The 18326-nt window shown below is 39.3% G+C and overlaps 1 protein-coding gene across 1 annotated transcript; it reads right to left on the bottom strand.

The window, feature by feature from the left end:
* Positions 1–4705: 4705 nt before the first annotated feature.
* Positions 4706–16604, bottom strand: uba52 (ubiquitin A-52 residue ribosomal protein fusion product 1). The gene is made up of 5 exons (XM_028816161.2): positions 16510–16604; positions 12777–12884; positions 5583–5669; positions 5124–5226; positions 4706–4864 (listed from the first exon to the last, which is right to left on the bottom strand). The coding sequence occupies exons 2-5, from the start codon at positions 12877–12879 to the stop codon at positions 4771–4773; spliced, it is 387 nt and encodes a 128-aa protein (XP_028671994.1). The 5' UTR covers positions 12880–12884; positions 16510–16604; the 3' UTR covers positions 4706–4770.
* Positions 16605–18326: the final 1722 nt, after the last annotated feature.

The raw sequence follows: 18326 nt of genomic DNA, 5'->3' as shown, positions 1-18326 counted from the left end.
TTTCTCCTGAAATGCAGATTGGTTAGTCACGTGTTTTATAACAGGGTGGGAAGGTTTGTCATCCCCAATGGTAACTCTTAAAATTCCTGTAACATGTGACCACTGCCACATGATGAGCTCTCCACTTAAAAAGCTGTGGTTCAAATGTGCCCATGGTGTCTTGGCTCGGGCGCTGATGGTAATAAGTGGGTTTAGAGCTTTTTGCTGGATGTCACTCAATATGTTTAATAGTAAAGCCAGGGCTATACAAATATCACTGCCACACACATCTGATTTAAATACTTAGTATATCAGTAAAAACATACTATTATTACTCATGCTCTGATATTTACAAATTATATCCTTGCTCTACCCTGCTTGCCGATTCCTTGTCAGGTACACACTCGTAGTGAAAGTCGTTATTGGTCAATAATAAGCAGGCATGGCTCCCTTGATGCTTTGACTGAATTATTTGGATGTGATCAAATTCTTAATCATGTGATCCTTTGTTGTAGCACCTCTAGAAAATACAAACAAGCAACCAAGAACAGTAAAACCCTTGTTTGGTATAAGGTTGTCTTTTTCACAAGAAGTTCTAAGCCCGTATTTATTACATGAGGCAAGTTCATGTTACCACATCACGGTTTCTCATGTCTCACTGTGCTGCTGAGGTGTAGTGTTGTTTCCCCAACTTAAGTGCCATTCCTAAACTGATATTTTTTGAGCGGGAGGAATGGAATCATTCAATTAGACAGTTCTGCAAATTCAAAGTGAACTTAAAGTTAATTTAGTTTAAGTGAAGGATCCAGACCCTTTCACTCTGTATTATATATATTTTACATTTTATGTTGCCACTTTATTCAATAACCCAGAATGACAAAGTGAAAACAGGGCTTTAGAAATGTTTTACTTGTAAAAGTAAACACAAAATCACATTAACACAACTATTTTTGGTAAGTTGGATGGAGTCTGCTGGCAGGCGGCTATTTTCTGTTGTCCGGTCCAGGTTCCACATCTTAACAGACAGTCGTTCCTAATTCACTCCAGTGTTGTCTTTGCTTTGTGGTTGGGGTCATTGTTCTGGTGGAAGATGAGTGCTCCTTAAATAAGTGTATCTCTGTACTTTTGCCCCATTTAGCTTCCCATCAGCCCTGACTAGTTTCCCAGTACCCTCACCTGATGCTTGCCCCACCACTGCAATGGTATTTTACAGTTGAGAAGCAGTGGCTGGTTTCCTCCAGACAGGTTAGCTTGGAATTGAATTCAAACGGGTAATCTTGGTGCTTGTAGGGTGAAAAGTCCTTCAGGTGCCATTTTTGCAAAATCCAAATGGACTCCTTTGCATATTTTACTGAGGAGAGGCATCTGTCTGTCCATTCTGCATAAAGCCCAGCTTGGTTGATTCATTCAAAGATGTCCTTCTGGAACTTTCTCCCATCCCTACACAGGTTCTCTGGAGATGGGTCACTTCACTTACCAAGGCCCGCCCTTCTCTTCCAATTTCTTACTTTGGCTGGGTGGCCCGTAGAGTCATGGTGGTTCTAATCTTCTTCCACTCAAGATGCATGTGTTGTTGGGAATGGTTAAGTGCTTTTTTTTTTTTTTGTAGCCTTACCCCAGATTTGTTCAACACAATTCTGTCTCCAGTATTTGCTGGCAGTGCCTCGGACCTCATGGCTTTGTCTTTGCTCAACTGTGGGACCATCTTTTAGACAAGCGTGGGTCTTTTCTAATTATGCCCAGTCAATGGAATTGAGCAAAGGTACAGAAACATCTCCATGATGATCAATAATACTGTAGAATGGGATGCATCCAAGACATGAAACTTCAAGTATCACTGCAGAGGGTCTGGGTGCTTGTGTAAATGTCATGTTAGCTTCTCACTTTTATTAAATCTGCAAAACCCATTTTTGTTTTGTCATTGTGGGGTATTAAATGTTGCATGAATTGGGGAAAAAAGTAATTTAGGACAAGGTTGCAACATAGAAAAACCTGAAAAACTTAAATGGGTCTAAATACTTTATTGAAGGCACTGCAACTGGTTCTTACAAAGATGCAGTTTAATACCAGTAAAGGAATAACTTCGCAGCTACATCACACTGCTAGGTGTGCTTGTTTGTTTGGTAATGTGGGAGTGTTGTGGCGTTTTGATCTTTTATAGATGGTAGTTGCAGGGCTGTGAACACATCGCTTCCATTTAAACGTGTTAGGTGTGAACCCACAGCCAGTTTTAGTTTGTTCATGGAGACGCAGTGCAAGCTGTTTTGCAATGCAATGCCTCAGCCATCTGCGACTGTGTTTTACAGCACATTGCCATGTCACAGTTAATAATTTAAAGACAATTAGAGTCAATTTGAGTTTATAGACTAAAGAACAAATCAAACAATATTTACAAAAAGCAAATCAAGAATTAGGCCACACTTGTCAGTGTTTCTCAATTATAGTCTTTTGGTAGGACAAGTACACCCTTAGTTTTCCGTCTATTGATTAATTTCATAATTAGGATGGCAATTCCTACCACGCATTAAACTTAAAGTAAAAGCACATGGAAAGTGTTAAAAAGTGTGCAGTGTGACAAATACGCAGCTAAACTGAACAATTTTTCTGCTCCAGCTTTTAGTAGTTTGTCTACAGCATAGTCACAGCTTTAATGCTATTGTATATCAGACAGCCACAGTTGCTAAAGCCTTTTACTGCAGTCCTGTATTGGTTTTGCTCTTGGGATTGAGCGGATTGTTTAATTAGACTGTTTTATGAATGCTAAATGAGCATCGGGTTAATTTAAACATCCATTTGAATGCAGCAAGTCATTACCAGCCTGGCCTACAGAAAATCGTTCACTCTGTCAGCAGTGTTCAAGAACTAATTTTTTAGATTTGCAGTTTAAGCAACAATTCACCTAATTAAACAACCTCAAATAAATAAATTAATTTACATCTGAAAAATTTGTTGAGGTGGGGGGTAAAAAAAAAAGAAAAAGAAAAGCAGAAGCTATGGAGTCCTCCAGGACTGGATTTATGTAATTGATTGCTATGGATATTTGCTGCTTTGGTGGATTTTCAAGACTAAATTATAGACATATGAGCAGTAACCTTCTTTGGGGGAATAACATTTAATGACTGAAAAATGTCCCCATTCACATCAGGTTGATGTTTCACACTCGGACCCTGGGGGGCTACAGTGGTTGCAGGCTTCTGTTCCAATTACTGCTGTTGCTAATTAAACTATTTGGCCTATTGCTGGTTCACTTGTTAACATTCAGAACCCTCAATTCCTTCTTTTACTGTTAAGTAGCTGCATTCCGTCTTTCTAAAATGTATATATTTTTACAATCTGCACAGATTAAAGACAGATCCTGTTGGTGCTGTTCACCAGTTTGTGTATTCATCATAATGTGCCAGTTTTAACAGAACGTTAAGGACTCTGATATTTATCCACAACATAACATTGATGACGTAGATTTACTTTCCCGAGAACTACTTTAGAACTGGCAAAGTCAAAGTAAGTACATTATCAGATTGTGAACAACATTCGCTCTGGCATGTCTGACCTATAAAGTTAGGTTTGCACAAAAGCTCTCTTGCACGTTTTATACTATTTGGATAATAAAATGAAAAGCTGCCTAAAATGACCTATTCACACTAACATTTTCTGGGTTGTTACAATTTAGCTTTACAGATAAGAGGAAATAAATCCACCTTGATATCTAAAACCATAGATGGTACTTTCCTGCAGAAATGGGGTCTAGCTCACCTTGCAGTAGATATAAATGTAATCCTGTACAATGAGAACCTTTCAGGCCACACAGTTCAGTAAAAACAAAAAATGTTTCACTTTGTAGGTAAACTGCCTAACGTGTGTGCTTAACTGGACAAGACTGTAACCTACTTCTGGGGATTTAAATGATGGCCAACACTGCTTATCAGAAATTAAACAAGTCACACTCCCTACAGTATGGTTTTGCCTTAGTAAATAAATGGTCAGCTCTCCTTTGCTGAAGATGAGTTCATCTTTAACTGACTGATCAAATTCAACTTGAGTCTAACTCGGTATGAAATAAAAGTCAAAGATGAACAACCTTAAAGATACACTCAGAATTGGCAATAGCGCAGATTAAAAAATAAAGAACTTACAGAAAGAGAAGTGCAACTGCAAATCATATGGAAGTCTGTTGTTGCAGGTTCCTCACCTCTTCACTTTTAAAGCGGATTAAGTTGAAGACTTGGAGTACGGCATACACAACAGAGTGGGACATTTACCAAAAAAGAAAATCCACAACTGTATTGCTTGCTTTTATGGAACAACTTTTATATACTTTATACTCCCCCAAAAAACCCTGGACAAGATGTAATAGAGCACACTGGATATGTAACACTCCCCTGAATATGAACATTAACATGCAATAGTAATAAGTGCTCCCCAAAAGCAGGAGTCATATTATCTGTGTCAATCTTTTCACCTAAATAAAAGAACTGTGCCACAGAATGATTGTGTGGTCTGTTTTTCTATCATCAACTGAAAATGTAAATCATACCAAACAAAGATAAAATGGTGCTGTCTCTGTACTTCACTTGTGACTTGTAATCTCGACTATCACCCAAAGGATATAAAACAACATTTTGATTTCCTCTTTGTGATTCTGCTAAAGCTATAAGGCAAAGTTATGTGGATCGCTGTTCTAATTCCCATTCTCCCTGACTCTCCACTAAAATAATTAAGGACCCAATTCAACAAACTTTTTCAAATTTATTATTTGCCACACTGACAAGAATTTGAAACAGGTCACACACTTTACTTGATCTTCTTCTTGGGTCGCAAGTTGTTGGTATGGCCACATTTCTTCTTGCGGCAATTGACAGCACGTGGATGGAGACGCGCATAACATCTGGAGAGACAGGCGAGAGATATGACCAACATGTGTATTGTTAACCAGAGGTATCACAGCTGAATGCATGCAGACTGTCTTATCAATTAACCTTTCAATGTATTCCAGTAGTCACATTCTCTTGCTTAAATAAATGAAGACCTGTCCAGGAGGTACAACCTTTTACGATTGTGGCTGTAGATCAGAATTGGACAGTTCAGTTGCTCAACCCACCACGACTAAAGTTTACCTTGACTTGGATCTAAAGTGTCACACTTACTTGCGGCAGATCATTTTCTCACAGTTGTATTTCTGAGCAAGCTGGCGGAGGGATGGCTCAATGATACCACCACGAAGGCGCAGTACCAGGTGTAGGGTGGACTCTGTAGAGAAAAAAATACTGAAAAGCTCTACCACAAAGCAAGCAGCATTACCACATAAATCAATAACTGACAAGATTCAAGAGTTGTACTTTCCTCAAGGGCAACTAAATATATACCAATAGTTTTTACAATTCCTGTTCATTTTTAGTTGTTTCAAACATGCTGTATTTCCTTTTCATTCTTTCCCTAAATAGACATGTTCTGAAAGTACGGACACTATTAGATTCAACAAGTCATGGCTTTGTGTCCTGCGTTAACAGCAGTAAAACAGACTCGTATGTGCAAACCACCAGCACAAACCATGTGACTTACCAATGGTCAAAATTCTTTTGATACATTTTCTTCAAAGACCATACCTTTCTGGATATTGTAGTCTGATAATGTGCGCCCATCCTCCAGCTGCTTGCCAGCAAAGATTAGACGTTGCTGATCCGGAGGAATGCCTGCAATTAAAAAAAAACACAATTTTAGGATCCCTTTAATATTAGCATGAAAACTAACACACACCTTAATCTTTTTACAAAAGCAAACAAGATAAAGTTATATAGTACATCTGACTTTGCAAATGTTGGACTGACAAAATATTGGGCCAGACCAGAGGTGGGCAATGTCAGTCCTGGAGAGCTACAGTGGCTGCTGGTTTTCGTTCCAACCCAATTACTTAATTAGAAACCAATCCTTGCCAGTCTCAGACCTTATTTAATTTTACGGCTTGTTAGTCTGCAATGTAAGGTTCTTATATCAGATTTCTTCCTTTCCAATGATATCATCCAAACAATTTGAAGCCTTAAACGGATAATTTTCAGTCTGTCACATTTTGTATTACGTGTTTTATTAAATCAAACAGTGCATTATGAAAACACACAGGTGTAAATGGAAACGAGCGAGATGGAGACTGCTTTGTCATTTACATCTTACTGCTAATAAGGAGCCATTAAACACAGTGAATGCAGCTGTTTATGACTGAAATAAGCAATTAAGGGTGGGGAACCTTAACAAGCGAGACCACTAAAATGAAGCATCAAAATGTGACTTGAGCAATAAGCGCTTCATCAGCAATAATTGGCTTCTCATTAAGAAATGGGTTGGAACAACAACATGCAGCCACAGCGGCTCTCCAGGACTGACACTGCCCACCCCGACAGAGCTAGACTAAAGAGATTTGACTACAACCTTCAGGCCAGCCAAGGGATCTAACCCTGCTTTGGATCGATGTCTCTGTATCCCATACACCAATCTGTGGAAGGCACACAAATGCGTTCCTCACTGTGTGCCTGTGATGTCATATCGAGTTTTGTTTCATGAGGTAGAAAAATTAATTCAAACAATTGTAGCAACAATACAAAATGTGAAAAAAGTGAAGCGGTCTGAATACACTATTTTTCCATTACAATTTATAATCAGTTGACAGGCCAGGATATGACAAATTCATAGATACCAGACACTGCCAATGGAAACTGCCGGTCTGGGTGTGGAATTAACTTCTCTGATGCCGGGCGAAATAAGAGGCAAAAAATCCCCGTTAAATCTTCAGTTTTAGCTCTGGAACAAGACTTCTCCCCTTAAATGCTCTTTCTCCTACTATGGAGGTGCCCCACAAGAGATCCCTGTGTGGGGTTTAGGGCATTCACTAGGTCCTGGCTGGTTGCTGTAGATGTGAAGCTGACTGGAAATTTAATACAGAGTTGGAAGACACACTCAAATGATTGCCTAAACCTGGTGACCAAGCCCAAAGAAAGCAAAACTATAGAAGCACCTGGTAAAATAAAGCACATGCTGTTGGAGTATGTGAATTTCGCCTTGGGATTAATAAAGTATCTATCATTTCTGTGGTCCAAGTCACTGCCATGACTAAAAACATTTGTGGTGGCAAGGCCACAGATGTGAGGTCAAGCCAGAAATGCTGAATGCAGAGGATACCATCAAGGAGTCTTGTGTTAGGGTGCCTTGTTGGAGTTGCATAAAATATACGTCAATGACAACACTAGAAGTGAAGGCCACATCACACTCCATGGATTCCCTGGGAAAGGCCACACAGTAGTACCGATATCAAAACCTCAGAACAAAGAATAATAATACTAACCTTCCCGGCCACAGGTCAGTAGACGCTCTAACTGTATTTAAAGTATGCGAGAACCACGGGAAACTATGAATCCTTCAAACGGGTGCTCCTAGAGTCGGAAAGAGGCTATGACCAAATACATGTTGGAGATATTCATGGGCAGGATATCATGATGCAGCCAAGGCTTCTAGTGTACTCTGTCTGGGGACTTGAGAATTTATCTTCTCTGTTTACTCCATTTGCTAACTTCCTGGTCTCATCACATTATGACCTCTAGAATGAACTTTACAGTGAAGAGAGAGGAGGTGAAGATGAGACTTGTTACTTCCAACTCCAAGGTCATGGTGATGTTCTAGAAGAGAAACGCTGCAGGCTAGGGGGAGAAGCAGCTATTCTAAGCAGAGTAAAACAAGTACCCAGAATCTTATTTACAAGTGGGGTTAACATGCCTATGAGAATTACTGACTAATGCAAATGCTTAAGTTTTTAAACTCTAATCCGACTACAATAGTAAAGGGGTGAGAAAATTTCTGGCATAATGTCTTCAGTCTTATACTCATTCTTTAGCCACATCTTCACCTGGAGATCTGGGTGGTGGTTATATCAGGAGTACTAGCAGCTGAATGAATGAATGGAATACTGCTCCTTTACAAATGGTTGTTGGGCTTACCCAGTCTTTTTGATAGAAATGAGCTGTGATGTAAAAGGAGAGGACTCTCTATCGTGTGGAGCAAATGGAGCCTGCTGAACTGATTAGAGCATGAAGTTAGGATAACCTCTGGCACCTCCCTCAGGTGAAGCAGGAAAAATGGACAAACTTAAGGGTCTGAGTGACCTTCACAGCTAAGCATATTTCTGATTTTTAACAAATAAAGATACAATTTTAGTTTCTCTGAAATACTGCCTGTATCATCTGGTGAAAGTTAAACAAAGCTTAGCTGCCATAAGTCACATAAGCAGAGTTTGCAAGTGCTGTAGCCACAAGCAAGAGATGGGGAGAGAAAATTTTAATGTTCCTTTCATTATACACCACAATACTGCCGAATAAATGAAACTTGGTCTTTGTTTAGAAAAATAACATTTAACACAATAAATAGCCTGGGAACACACTTTTTAACTGATGATGTCTATAAATAAACGTGACCAACTTCATTCAGTTGCTGGTCACTCGCTGTATCTCTATAGTGTTATTCTTCGATTTGGTATTTTTTTTTCTTAATCAGCTTTACCTTCTGCAATTTAAATTCAAGTAACTAGATAACTAGACATTGTGTAAAACATCTTGACAATCATTGCCCTTTTATTTGTTCTGATGTATTGTACATTAGTCAAGTATGATCTGATAAGCACTGATATTTTGGTTAATAATGATTTTTTACATATTAGAGATTTATTTAATTTTATATATATTTCTCTATTATAAAAAAAAAATCCTGGAAAGCAAAAGCAAGGCTACAATATGTGACCTTCTCGGAAGACATTTGAAAGACCCGCAAGACAAAAGAGACATGCCACGGTGCGTCTCGCGGGGACCGTAAACATGAGACTTGGTGCCAAGAGATTGTCCCAGAGTCCGTCTCGAGATTCTTGCAAGACATGCCCTACCTACAAAAGATATCATATATGAGCACATTCATCAAAAAAAACTCAGTCGTGTAAAAACACGTAGTACACACATATCCTGTGCTCTCAGCACATATAAAGCATATAAGGACAATACGGAGAATAGAGACCCAAAGGAGTTGGAGAGAAAAAAGACAGATAAGAGATTATGAAAGCAGTGGAATTCGAAAGGCTCAAACAAACGATGGCGGGATACACATGCAGACAAAGGTGCAGAATATGAAAGCAGTAAAATTCTAAGTATTGTAGCGTCCCAGCCAGGTTGAGGGCTTTTTGGTTTTAAGTGACTGTTAGGTCCGCCTGAGGGAGGGCGGAGTACAGCACGGAAGACTGATAGCGGGGTATTGATTGATGCGGTAAGGGGGGCGTTGGAGAGATTGCTAGAAAGTTACGTTTGGGGATAGGAAGTCAGCGATTGTTCAAGTAAAACTTTTGTGACACTTTATCATGTCAGTTGCTACAGTATCAAAGAAAAGATAGAACAGATCACATTACCGCAAACAAAAGGTGATTAATCATCAGAACCAGATGTAATTGAAAAAATAGCAGGACAAATCAAGGTCAGAAATAAAAGGCAAAGAGCAGACAAAAAGGACTTTTCGCACACACACACACACAAAATATATTATACACACACACACATTATGGAAGATATATTTTCACTAACACTATTTACAATATGGAAAATACCTTTACACACCAGTGATTCATTACCTTAGTAGATATATTAAAGAAGTTGTGTTTTTTTTTTGCCATTTTTAGTCCCATGTATACATAAAAGAATCTACAGTGGTGCTAATATTTATTTATGATGTGAAATTTATGGCAGTGTAGAGGTGGCACATTATATATGTGTATGTGTAACTAAACACATTCTAACAGATGGTACACTTGGTCACTGGCTGTAGACTTTTGTATCAACTGCTTAGTTTTCCAGCAAATATGAAACCTGCAATTTTCCAGCATTGCAATATTAAAATCAAATTCTCTGCTTAAAAGAGGAAATCCAGTATTTTTAAAGTCAAAGTTATTTCTTCACAAACATGGTATACAGTAATCCCTCACTTATCGCGGGAGTTCCAAGGCTGACCGCGATAACTGAATTGCTGCGAAGTAGACACACCGTATTTATTTAATTATTTAACGTGTATTTGGACGTTTTTAAACCCTCCCTGTATTGTTTACAACCCACCCTTTACTCTATTAATAGCAGGGACAACTGCTACGCAATATGAAATCGGTAGATAAGTTTACACTTACTGTATAGCGAAGTACACGTAGCTATATATGACGTGATGATGGTGATGAATATGCTGCGCAGTAAAAATGATGATGATTGAAGGTGATAATCTCCTGAATGCAGTAGCAAGAGCACGTTAATGTTGAATGGGTGAGATGAGACTTCCTGGTTAATGCAGCACTCCGTCGCTGAGCCAATCAGCAGCACACAGGAACTTAACTGCATGCTCTGATTGGGTAGCTTCTCAGCCATCCGCCAATAGCATCTCTTGTATGAAATCAACTGGGCAAACCAACTGAGGAAGCAAATACCAGAAGTAAAAAGACGCATTGTCTGCAGAAACCCGGGAAGCAGCGAAAAATCCGCGTTATATATTTAGATATGCTTACATATAAAATCCGCGAAGTCGTGAATCCGCGAAGTAGCGAGGGATTACTGTATATGAATTTGCCACACAAAATGGTGTTCTAAAGTTAAGTGATTCTATACATTTTTAAAATATCTTGCACAAACTGGTGTCTTACAATGCAGTCTAATATGATGTGGGAAACCACAGGAACATAAATGCTTAAACACTTTCTGAATATGTGCAAGGCAATTGTCGAATATTGATCTGTGTGTTGTGATTACACACACATTATAAATTAATTTATACAAGTCTTTTTAAACAAAATGCCAGTATTACAATATTCAACCATTTTAAACGTAGACCAGCTGTGCATGCCATCTCAGCATTCCTTCTTCTACAATAACCATTCACCCAACAGAACATGAATTTTTCTGGAAAGACCAAATCACAGTAAACTTTTTCTGCCATGTGCTTGGTTTTGCTTTGATTTACTTCTGTATTTATGTGAGAATTTGCATGAGCAAATAGAAAATGAGAAAACCAATACAACAAACATGCGATTAAAAGATTTCCAGATCCTTTCTGTTGTCACAAGCAGAAACAAAGACGACATGTTTTCTTATATTAAAACTTATGCGTCATATTTTTTATATTTTACTGTTTGGCACAAGGTGCCCCCTTTTTGGACACATTGCCTCCAGCACCAAAACAATTTCATTTATTGCGGCTGCAGTTATTGTTTTTATTTTTTCTGCTCCCCACAGCACAACACAGTACATAAAGCACCATCACAGTTCCTTTGCCGCCATCTCCAGTCCTCCACAAAGGCTTTGTCCTCTTCCTCCCGACTCTGGCCTTTGAGTGATGGTGACTGGCTCCTTTTATAGGGCACCCAGAAGGAGTCCAGGTGCCCAACAAGCTTCTTCCGGGTGTGGCCGAAGTGCTGCTAAATAGTGGCCTGCAAACATCCAGGCACCCCCTGGCAGTGGTCATGGGCCCCAGCAGGGTTGAGCTTCCATGCTCATAACCTGCAGCCCTGCTGGAAGCCAAGGGGACGTCCCTCTGTCGGTCTGGGGGAGAAACGGTCTTGAAAATACTCTCTTCCCAAGTCCTTCCATGGTTGGGGCGTCCTGGGTGGGTAAGGGCCCGCTGGCAGTCCGCCACAACACAAACACACACTATATACCACTCTGCAGTAACAAAACTTTTAACTATGTACGTATAATTACATACTCATCCATACCACTACTTTCAAAATATTTCATACCAGTCCTTGAAATAATTTCCTGTTTACCAACAGACACAGAGAACCTTACGTCTTGTACACTAGAGTAGTGTTTTGTGCTACAATTCACACTTTTTCTCCTGCCTTCTTTTGCAGTTGTCCCTTGTTGTTACTGCTTTTTTCTAGCATTTCATGTGTGGAATATACGAAGTACAAGCATACATTTTCATAGCAGCTTCTTCCAGTGCTGAGTTATGGGGTAGGGGGCAGTATCTTTCCTGGCAGCCCTGGTGTTTCTCAGCCAATTGGAGGTAGCAGGTGATCATCAATGGGTCACAGAGGAATGGGCTGTGGGATGGTGGCTGTTTCACCTGGTAACTTGTTCATGGTATAACCCTTATGCTTCATCAAAGGGATTGACAGAGCTGTGCCAAGATTTTTTTTATCCCGTTTCTAATGGCGCCGGCTTCACCCTCACTCCAAACCAAACGGGCCACTCTTCGATTTTTTTTCCCCCTGTTTGCCATCATTCTCATTTCTGCATGTGTGTTGCCAGTGAGCTTTACTAGGTACAACTGGGTCTCGAGGCCATAAAGGTTGCCAAACACTGACCCAAACCATTTGCACAATGTAGAGTGTTCAATGAACCTAAAAAGTACATGTTTGGCATACAGAAGGGAAAGTGGCATATTTGGAAACAGTGCTTTAAGTTGAACCAAATTACTGGCGGCTCTATTTTTTTGGAAATATATTAGTCTTTGATAGAAGAGAGCGTTGAGGGTTTGGGGTAACAATGAACACCACACCAGATGAGACCACAATTCATCTCTGCCCCAAAAAAAAGATAACTCCTAATGGGATATCTTTGTACAACACAGCTTGTTTTAAGTCTTTCCAACATCTTTGTCGTACAGATGGATGTTAGTTGGGTCACAAAAGACCATGTAATTAGATTACCTTCTGAATGTGGACACATTACAACTTATGGTTGCGGTCAAACATACCAAAACACACACACAATCATGAAATACAATTTTGTCCTCAAACCTACCTTCCTTGTCTTGAATCTTTGCCTTGACATTTTCAATTGTGTCGCTGGGCTCCACCTCAAGGGTGATTGTCTTCCCAGTCAGCGTTTTCACAAATATCTGCATTTTGGCTGTGTGAAAAATTAGGAAAACACAAAAGAACATTAAGGATGTATTAAATTATTGAATTGCCGAATGATTTATTGCACCCACAAAAAGGCAGAAAATTCTCCCAACATTTACCCCAAGCACAAGCAGCATATGTAAGATACCACTGTCTATCAGGTAGTAGCATTAATTAAATGGGTTCAAGGGTCAATATTGTCACATTAGATGTTGGCATTGTTGGGCGGTTATAAACAGCTTTGCCAATCTCTGTTAGCTGTTACATATTACATTTCTCTGATCTGATTTTTACACACAGAAAACCACAAACGCTGAACTCCAACTTAGTGCATATTTATGGCAGTTAAACATACAAATGGCCATTAACAATATGCAAGGATAAACATACGCAGTAAATTAAACCAATGGAGGGGACACATTAAGTTACAGAAACATGCGGTGGTATGAACTAATGATGTACTCAAAAAATATATTGAGTAGATTAAAGCATACACTGATACTTTGAAGTTCACATGGCAAAAACACCATATAACATCAGTGAATAGGACTTCATTAAATTACACCATTTTAAAGGTTTAATATTTTGCTCAGATTCAACATATAAAAAATTAAGGACAAGCTGATGATCTGAGATCAGAACATATTGACCTAAAACACACAAAACTGCGACTCTGTCCCCCAATTTGTGATTGGTGCTATCTGTATAACTTTATAGAGTATTTGTATATCTAAGCCTGCCAATGTTGGCCAAGCCTTGCTTCTGCTGGTTGTATGTCTTGTGCTGAGTGAGCAGCATTAATATGGTGAGCATGTTCTCCTGTACCCAACTAGTTTTGTCTTTGAGAACATCAGTGCCTAGTCTACACCATCCTGTGAACTTTTCTGTACGCAGACCTTGATTTTAGAGAAACTTTTTTTTTTTTTTTTTTTTTTAAACTGTTTTATTGAATTCAGCTTATTGAATGTATAAAATGAAAGGAGCCAATAAAAACCCCAAATCTGGAGGGAATCATCTTGAGGAGAAATAACATACTTGTATTGCCTGCCACATGCAAGGGGGAAGCAAAATTTTGTGACACACACAACTAAGCGATTAAGGATGTCAAGAGTATCTAGTGACAAAAAGAATACAAGAAAAGATAATGCACTGTCACTGCAAATGCTGCCTATTTGGCAGTATGTGCACAATGCTGACAAGGGCATCATATTTTGCCTCACACAGACAGAATCTGGTGTTGAAGGCCATAGAACACGTCTGCAGTCTCAAACTAGGTGCCGCCGCCTTAAGGTTTAGACTCTCAGCAAATGAGAAAGTCTAAAACATCTGTACTGAAACATATCCAAGAGGTTGATACTAGATGGAACAGTACCTTTTTAATGTTCCAGTGCTTGGAGTGGCAAAAGCCTTGACCTTGCTCAGCACCAAATACAGCTCCTTGAAATAATCTCCATCACAAAACCCAGCCAGGGCTTTAACTCATGTTCCCAAAAGCAATGCAGTCCTTATCAGACATTACGGATAACACTTACTGGAACAGACAGTGTGTTATGTTCCCTCATCTGCTCTTATTAAAAGACATCTTCCTCAGTTTCAGCAGTGTTTGTTCTGAGTGGGTTACTGTCCCAAGTAAGAGAGATTGTGAGCAAAAGGAGAAACCACTTCAGCACAAGTACAGTTAGAAAGCTTATCTTTCTAAATTAAAACACCATTAACACAAGTACTCCTCGTACAAATCATGTGTGTAAATATTTACAAGTCACAACATTAAAACCATTGACAGGTGAAGTGAATAACACCGATTACCTTGTTACAAAGGCACCTGTTAAGTGGAGGAATATAAAAGGCAGGACGTAAACAGTACTCAAAGGTGATGTGATGAAGCAGGAAAAGTGGCCAAACATAAGGGTCTGAGTGACCTTCACAGGGGCCAAACTATGATGGCTAGACAACTGGGTCAGAACAGCAGATGTTGCGTGGTGTTCCCGGTATGCAGTATTTGGTATCTACCAAAGTGATCCAAGAAAAGACAATACATAAAGACAAATTCCACAGATCTCTATCCAACTGACAATCGGTGGGATGTGATATATAAAAACTAGCCCGATGTGTAGAGGCCCCACACTGCAACTTACAGGACTTAAAAGGATTTGCTTGTAATATCTTGATGCCAAATATAGAGGACACCTCAGGATTTTGTGGAGTCAATGCCTTGACAGGTCAGAGCTATTATGGCAGCACATGGGGGCCCACACAATATTGGGCAGGTGGTTTTAATGTTGAGGCTGATCACTGAATACACAAGTTTATACAATATACAGGCTATGTACAACATATTAAACCTAACATAAGTTGCTGAATGTCAGTTGGGTGTGTTTGCTTTTCATACAATTCCACCACCCTGCTCCAATCCCAAAACTTTGCAAACATAATTTACTTGTCGGGAGCAAACACTAGACTACTCTAGAACCCAAAATTTTGACCCTGGTGGTCCTGGGCATTTCCTTTAAAGGGCAGTGCATTTTCCCAGATATTGAGCCCTGAAGTTAATTAAATTGCTATAACTCGTCTCTGGACGGGTACAAATTAAACACCATTCACATGAGTTTGGTTAGACCTAAAAATGACTAACCTGGGCAACGCCAGGTGCTGCTGCAATTACAAAATACATGTCACTGTGCAGACATGTGACTACACGAGGTATAAAAAGAGGTTCATGATGTAGGTTTGGATACATACCCACATGTGTCTGCCACATCAAATTAAAATTAAGTAATTCGATAAGACCCTGAAGAACACAACACTAAACAAGTACTTATTGAAATAAGCTATTTTAAACATTTTTTCCCAAAACACCTTCTACAGTGGCAAAATGAACGTTTTGCTCCTTAAGTTTAATCACCACAACAGATCTCGACCGCCTGGCAGGAAGTTTTATTTTAAGCGGTATCTGGTCACGAGATGTTAATATGAAAAGAGAATTAAGATTTGACTTCGAATTAGTCGTTCCGAACTGCTTCGAAAACTCAAAAATGTAAACTTCAACTCTTCGTTTATTCAGCCCTGTTTTCTTTTAAATCAGATTTATGCATGTACCCTTTTCGCCGTGTCTAAACATTTTTCACCTTTCTCAAAGACGTGTTAGACTGATTGACATCAATGAATTGTCAATTATTAGTGAGTCTGAAGAAAACAGGCACCCCTACCTCCACCTAAAAACAGTGTAGAGACTAGCGCCGGCGACTCTTAACATGGGGCGAGGTGCGTTCGACAAAGAGACGAATTATGAATAACAATCTGATACAGATGAAGAGTGGGCTCACTACGTATTGGGTATATATATATATATATATATTAAACATCATATGAAAACAAAATCAGAAAGTCTTAATGTGTACGGGTTCCCGAACAACTTTTCCTAAGCCAAACGCAAATATTCATGCGGCCGACTCCACGTTGGACGGCAGGCCTTATATATGCAGTTCTCTTCACCGCTACAGCACTGGGATAAACTTTAAGAGTTTTCACCACCGATGGTATAGTACTAGTACCATATTACCGAAACTTCTAGAGCTGTAACATTGCACTATAAGTCATATTTTACCAAAGAATCACATAGCACAGACACCAACCTGCACGCTTGCTGCCAGGCCAGAGGAAAAAGAGAGCGAGGCTCGAAAAGACAGCGGAAATACGTCACATGGAATAGTGCGCATTCTCGCGAGACACAGTAGGCGGGCTTTTGAAGTGACGTCAATAAGGTTGTATAGGCAAGAAGAAATTCAGAACATTAAATTCGATTAAACTGTGTTTACCGGGATGTTTTTGTCAGGCGAGTAAGGTGAAAAATATTTTACGTCACGGATTCTCTGTTCAGCTGGCTCGACTGTTTCAACTAGTCATTTATTGGGAAAATAATTGCAAACGAGTGACAAACAACAACAATTTTGGGCTGTTAAGGAATTGAGGGCTTGCTGTGGTAAACCGGGAAAATGTTTGAAGACTTTTGTATTGAATATAATAGTTGACATGGAGTAAACACATTCGTATATCAATTAAAAGAGTTTGCGATTTTTTTTGTTATTCGTCGTCTTACGGCATTACAATTCCTTTGTACTTTCTTAATTTTTCAAAGATGAAGTAGTGTTTTCATGAAAATACTCGAAGAACACGTTTTCATATTCCTAGAACGTTTTGAGCATTCCTGATGTGTGGTAAACATTTTACAATTCACGAACCAACGGACCGATTCCCATGAAAATTTGTGGACAACTTGCTTTCATTAGTTATGACAGATTATTAGTTTTTAGGTGATTTTTATAAGCTTTAAAATTAAAAAATAAAATAAACCGATAACGATATCTGCAAAGCCACAGCTCAAAAGTTCACACAACTTGACATACGCATTTAGGACTATAAAACAAAGGTTTTTGTGATTGGATCTTGCATGTGTTGTGGTCAATTTACACCATATACTACATGTGTTATAAATATGGAGAAATCAATGGACCAGCCATATCAAATTGTATTGAATATAGTTTGAATATTAAAGCATATGTTATATTATCCATCCATCCATCCATTATCCAACCCGCTATATCCTAACTACAGGGTCACGGTGGTCTGCTGGAGCCAATCCCAGCCAACACAGGGTGCAAGGCAGGAAACAAATCCCTGGCAGGGCGCACACACACGGGACAATTTAGAATCGCCAATGCACCTAACCTGCATGTGTTTGGACTGTGGGAGGAAACCGGACTACCCGGAGGAAACCCATGCAGACACGGGGAGGACATGCAAACTCCACGCAGGGAGGCAGCAGCGCTTTGCTGTGTACTTTTCTCAATAATACATATTATTGCTATATATGTAATTCATGTTAAACGTGATAAAAAAATAGGAAAATATTATCAAACAATTGTTAATGGTCAAGTTAACACTGAAAGAGATTACTTGTCTGCATATAAATTTGTGAGGTTTGCTTTTTAGGATATTTAAGTATTCAGGATATAAAAATAACGTAACATTCTCAAACTACATTGAGCTAATTCAGGGTTAAAGGGGAAATAAGCCCATTCTGGAAACACTGAGCACATTGAGACTCATTGCCTCTTCTCCACCTTCAAGTTCTCACAAGTCCTCCTGCTGTTCCACAGCCATTATCAGTATCTCCTAATGATTTTGCTTCTTTCTTCACATCTGAAGTCACCAGCATTTAAAAACAGTACAAGACCTCAAACACCTCATCTGAGTCACCTCTGTATCATTCACCTCCCTCCTGCAAATGGCTGGAACATTTCTGACCTGCTCAGTACCCACAGACCCAGCACCTGTGCACTGGACCCTATTCCTTCTCATCTTTTTTTCAGTCCATCTCTTGTTCATTGATTCCCTGTATCTTTTCTATTTGAAATGCCTCGCTGACTTCTGGTATCTTCCCTACAGATTT

This window comes from Erpetoichthys calabaricus, chromosome 12 (assembly GCF_900747795.2).
Source record: "Erpetoichthys calabaricus chromosome 12, fErpCal1.3, whole genome shotgun sequence".
In the NCBI taxonomy this organism is placed as follows: Eukaryota; Metazoa; Chordata; class Cladistia; order Polypteriformes; family Polypteridae; genus Erpetoichthys; species Erpetoichthys calabaricus.
This window is presented reverse-complemented; position numbering and strand designations above follow the sequence as displayed.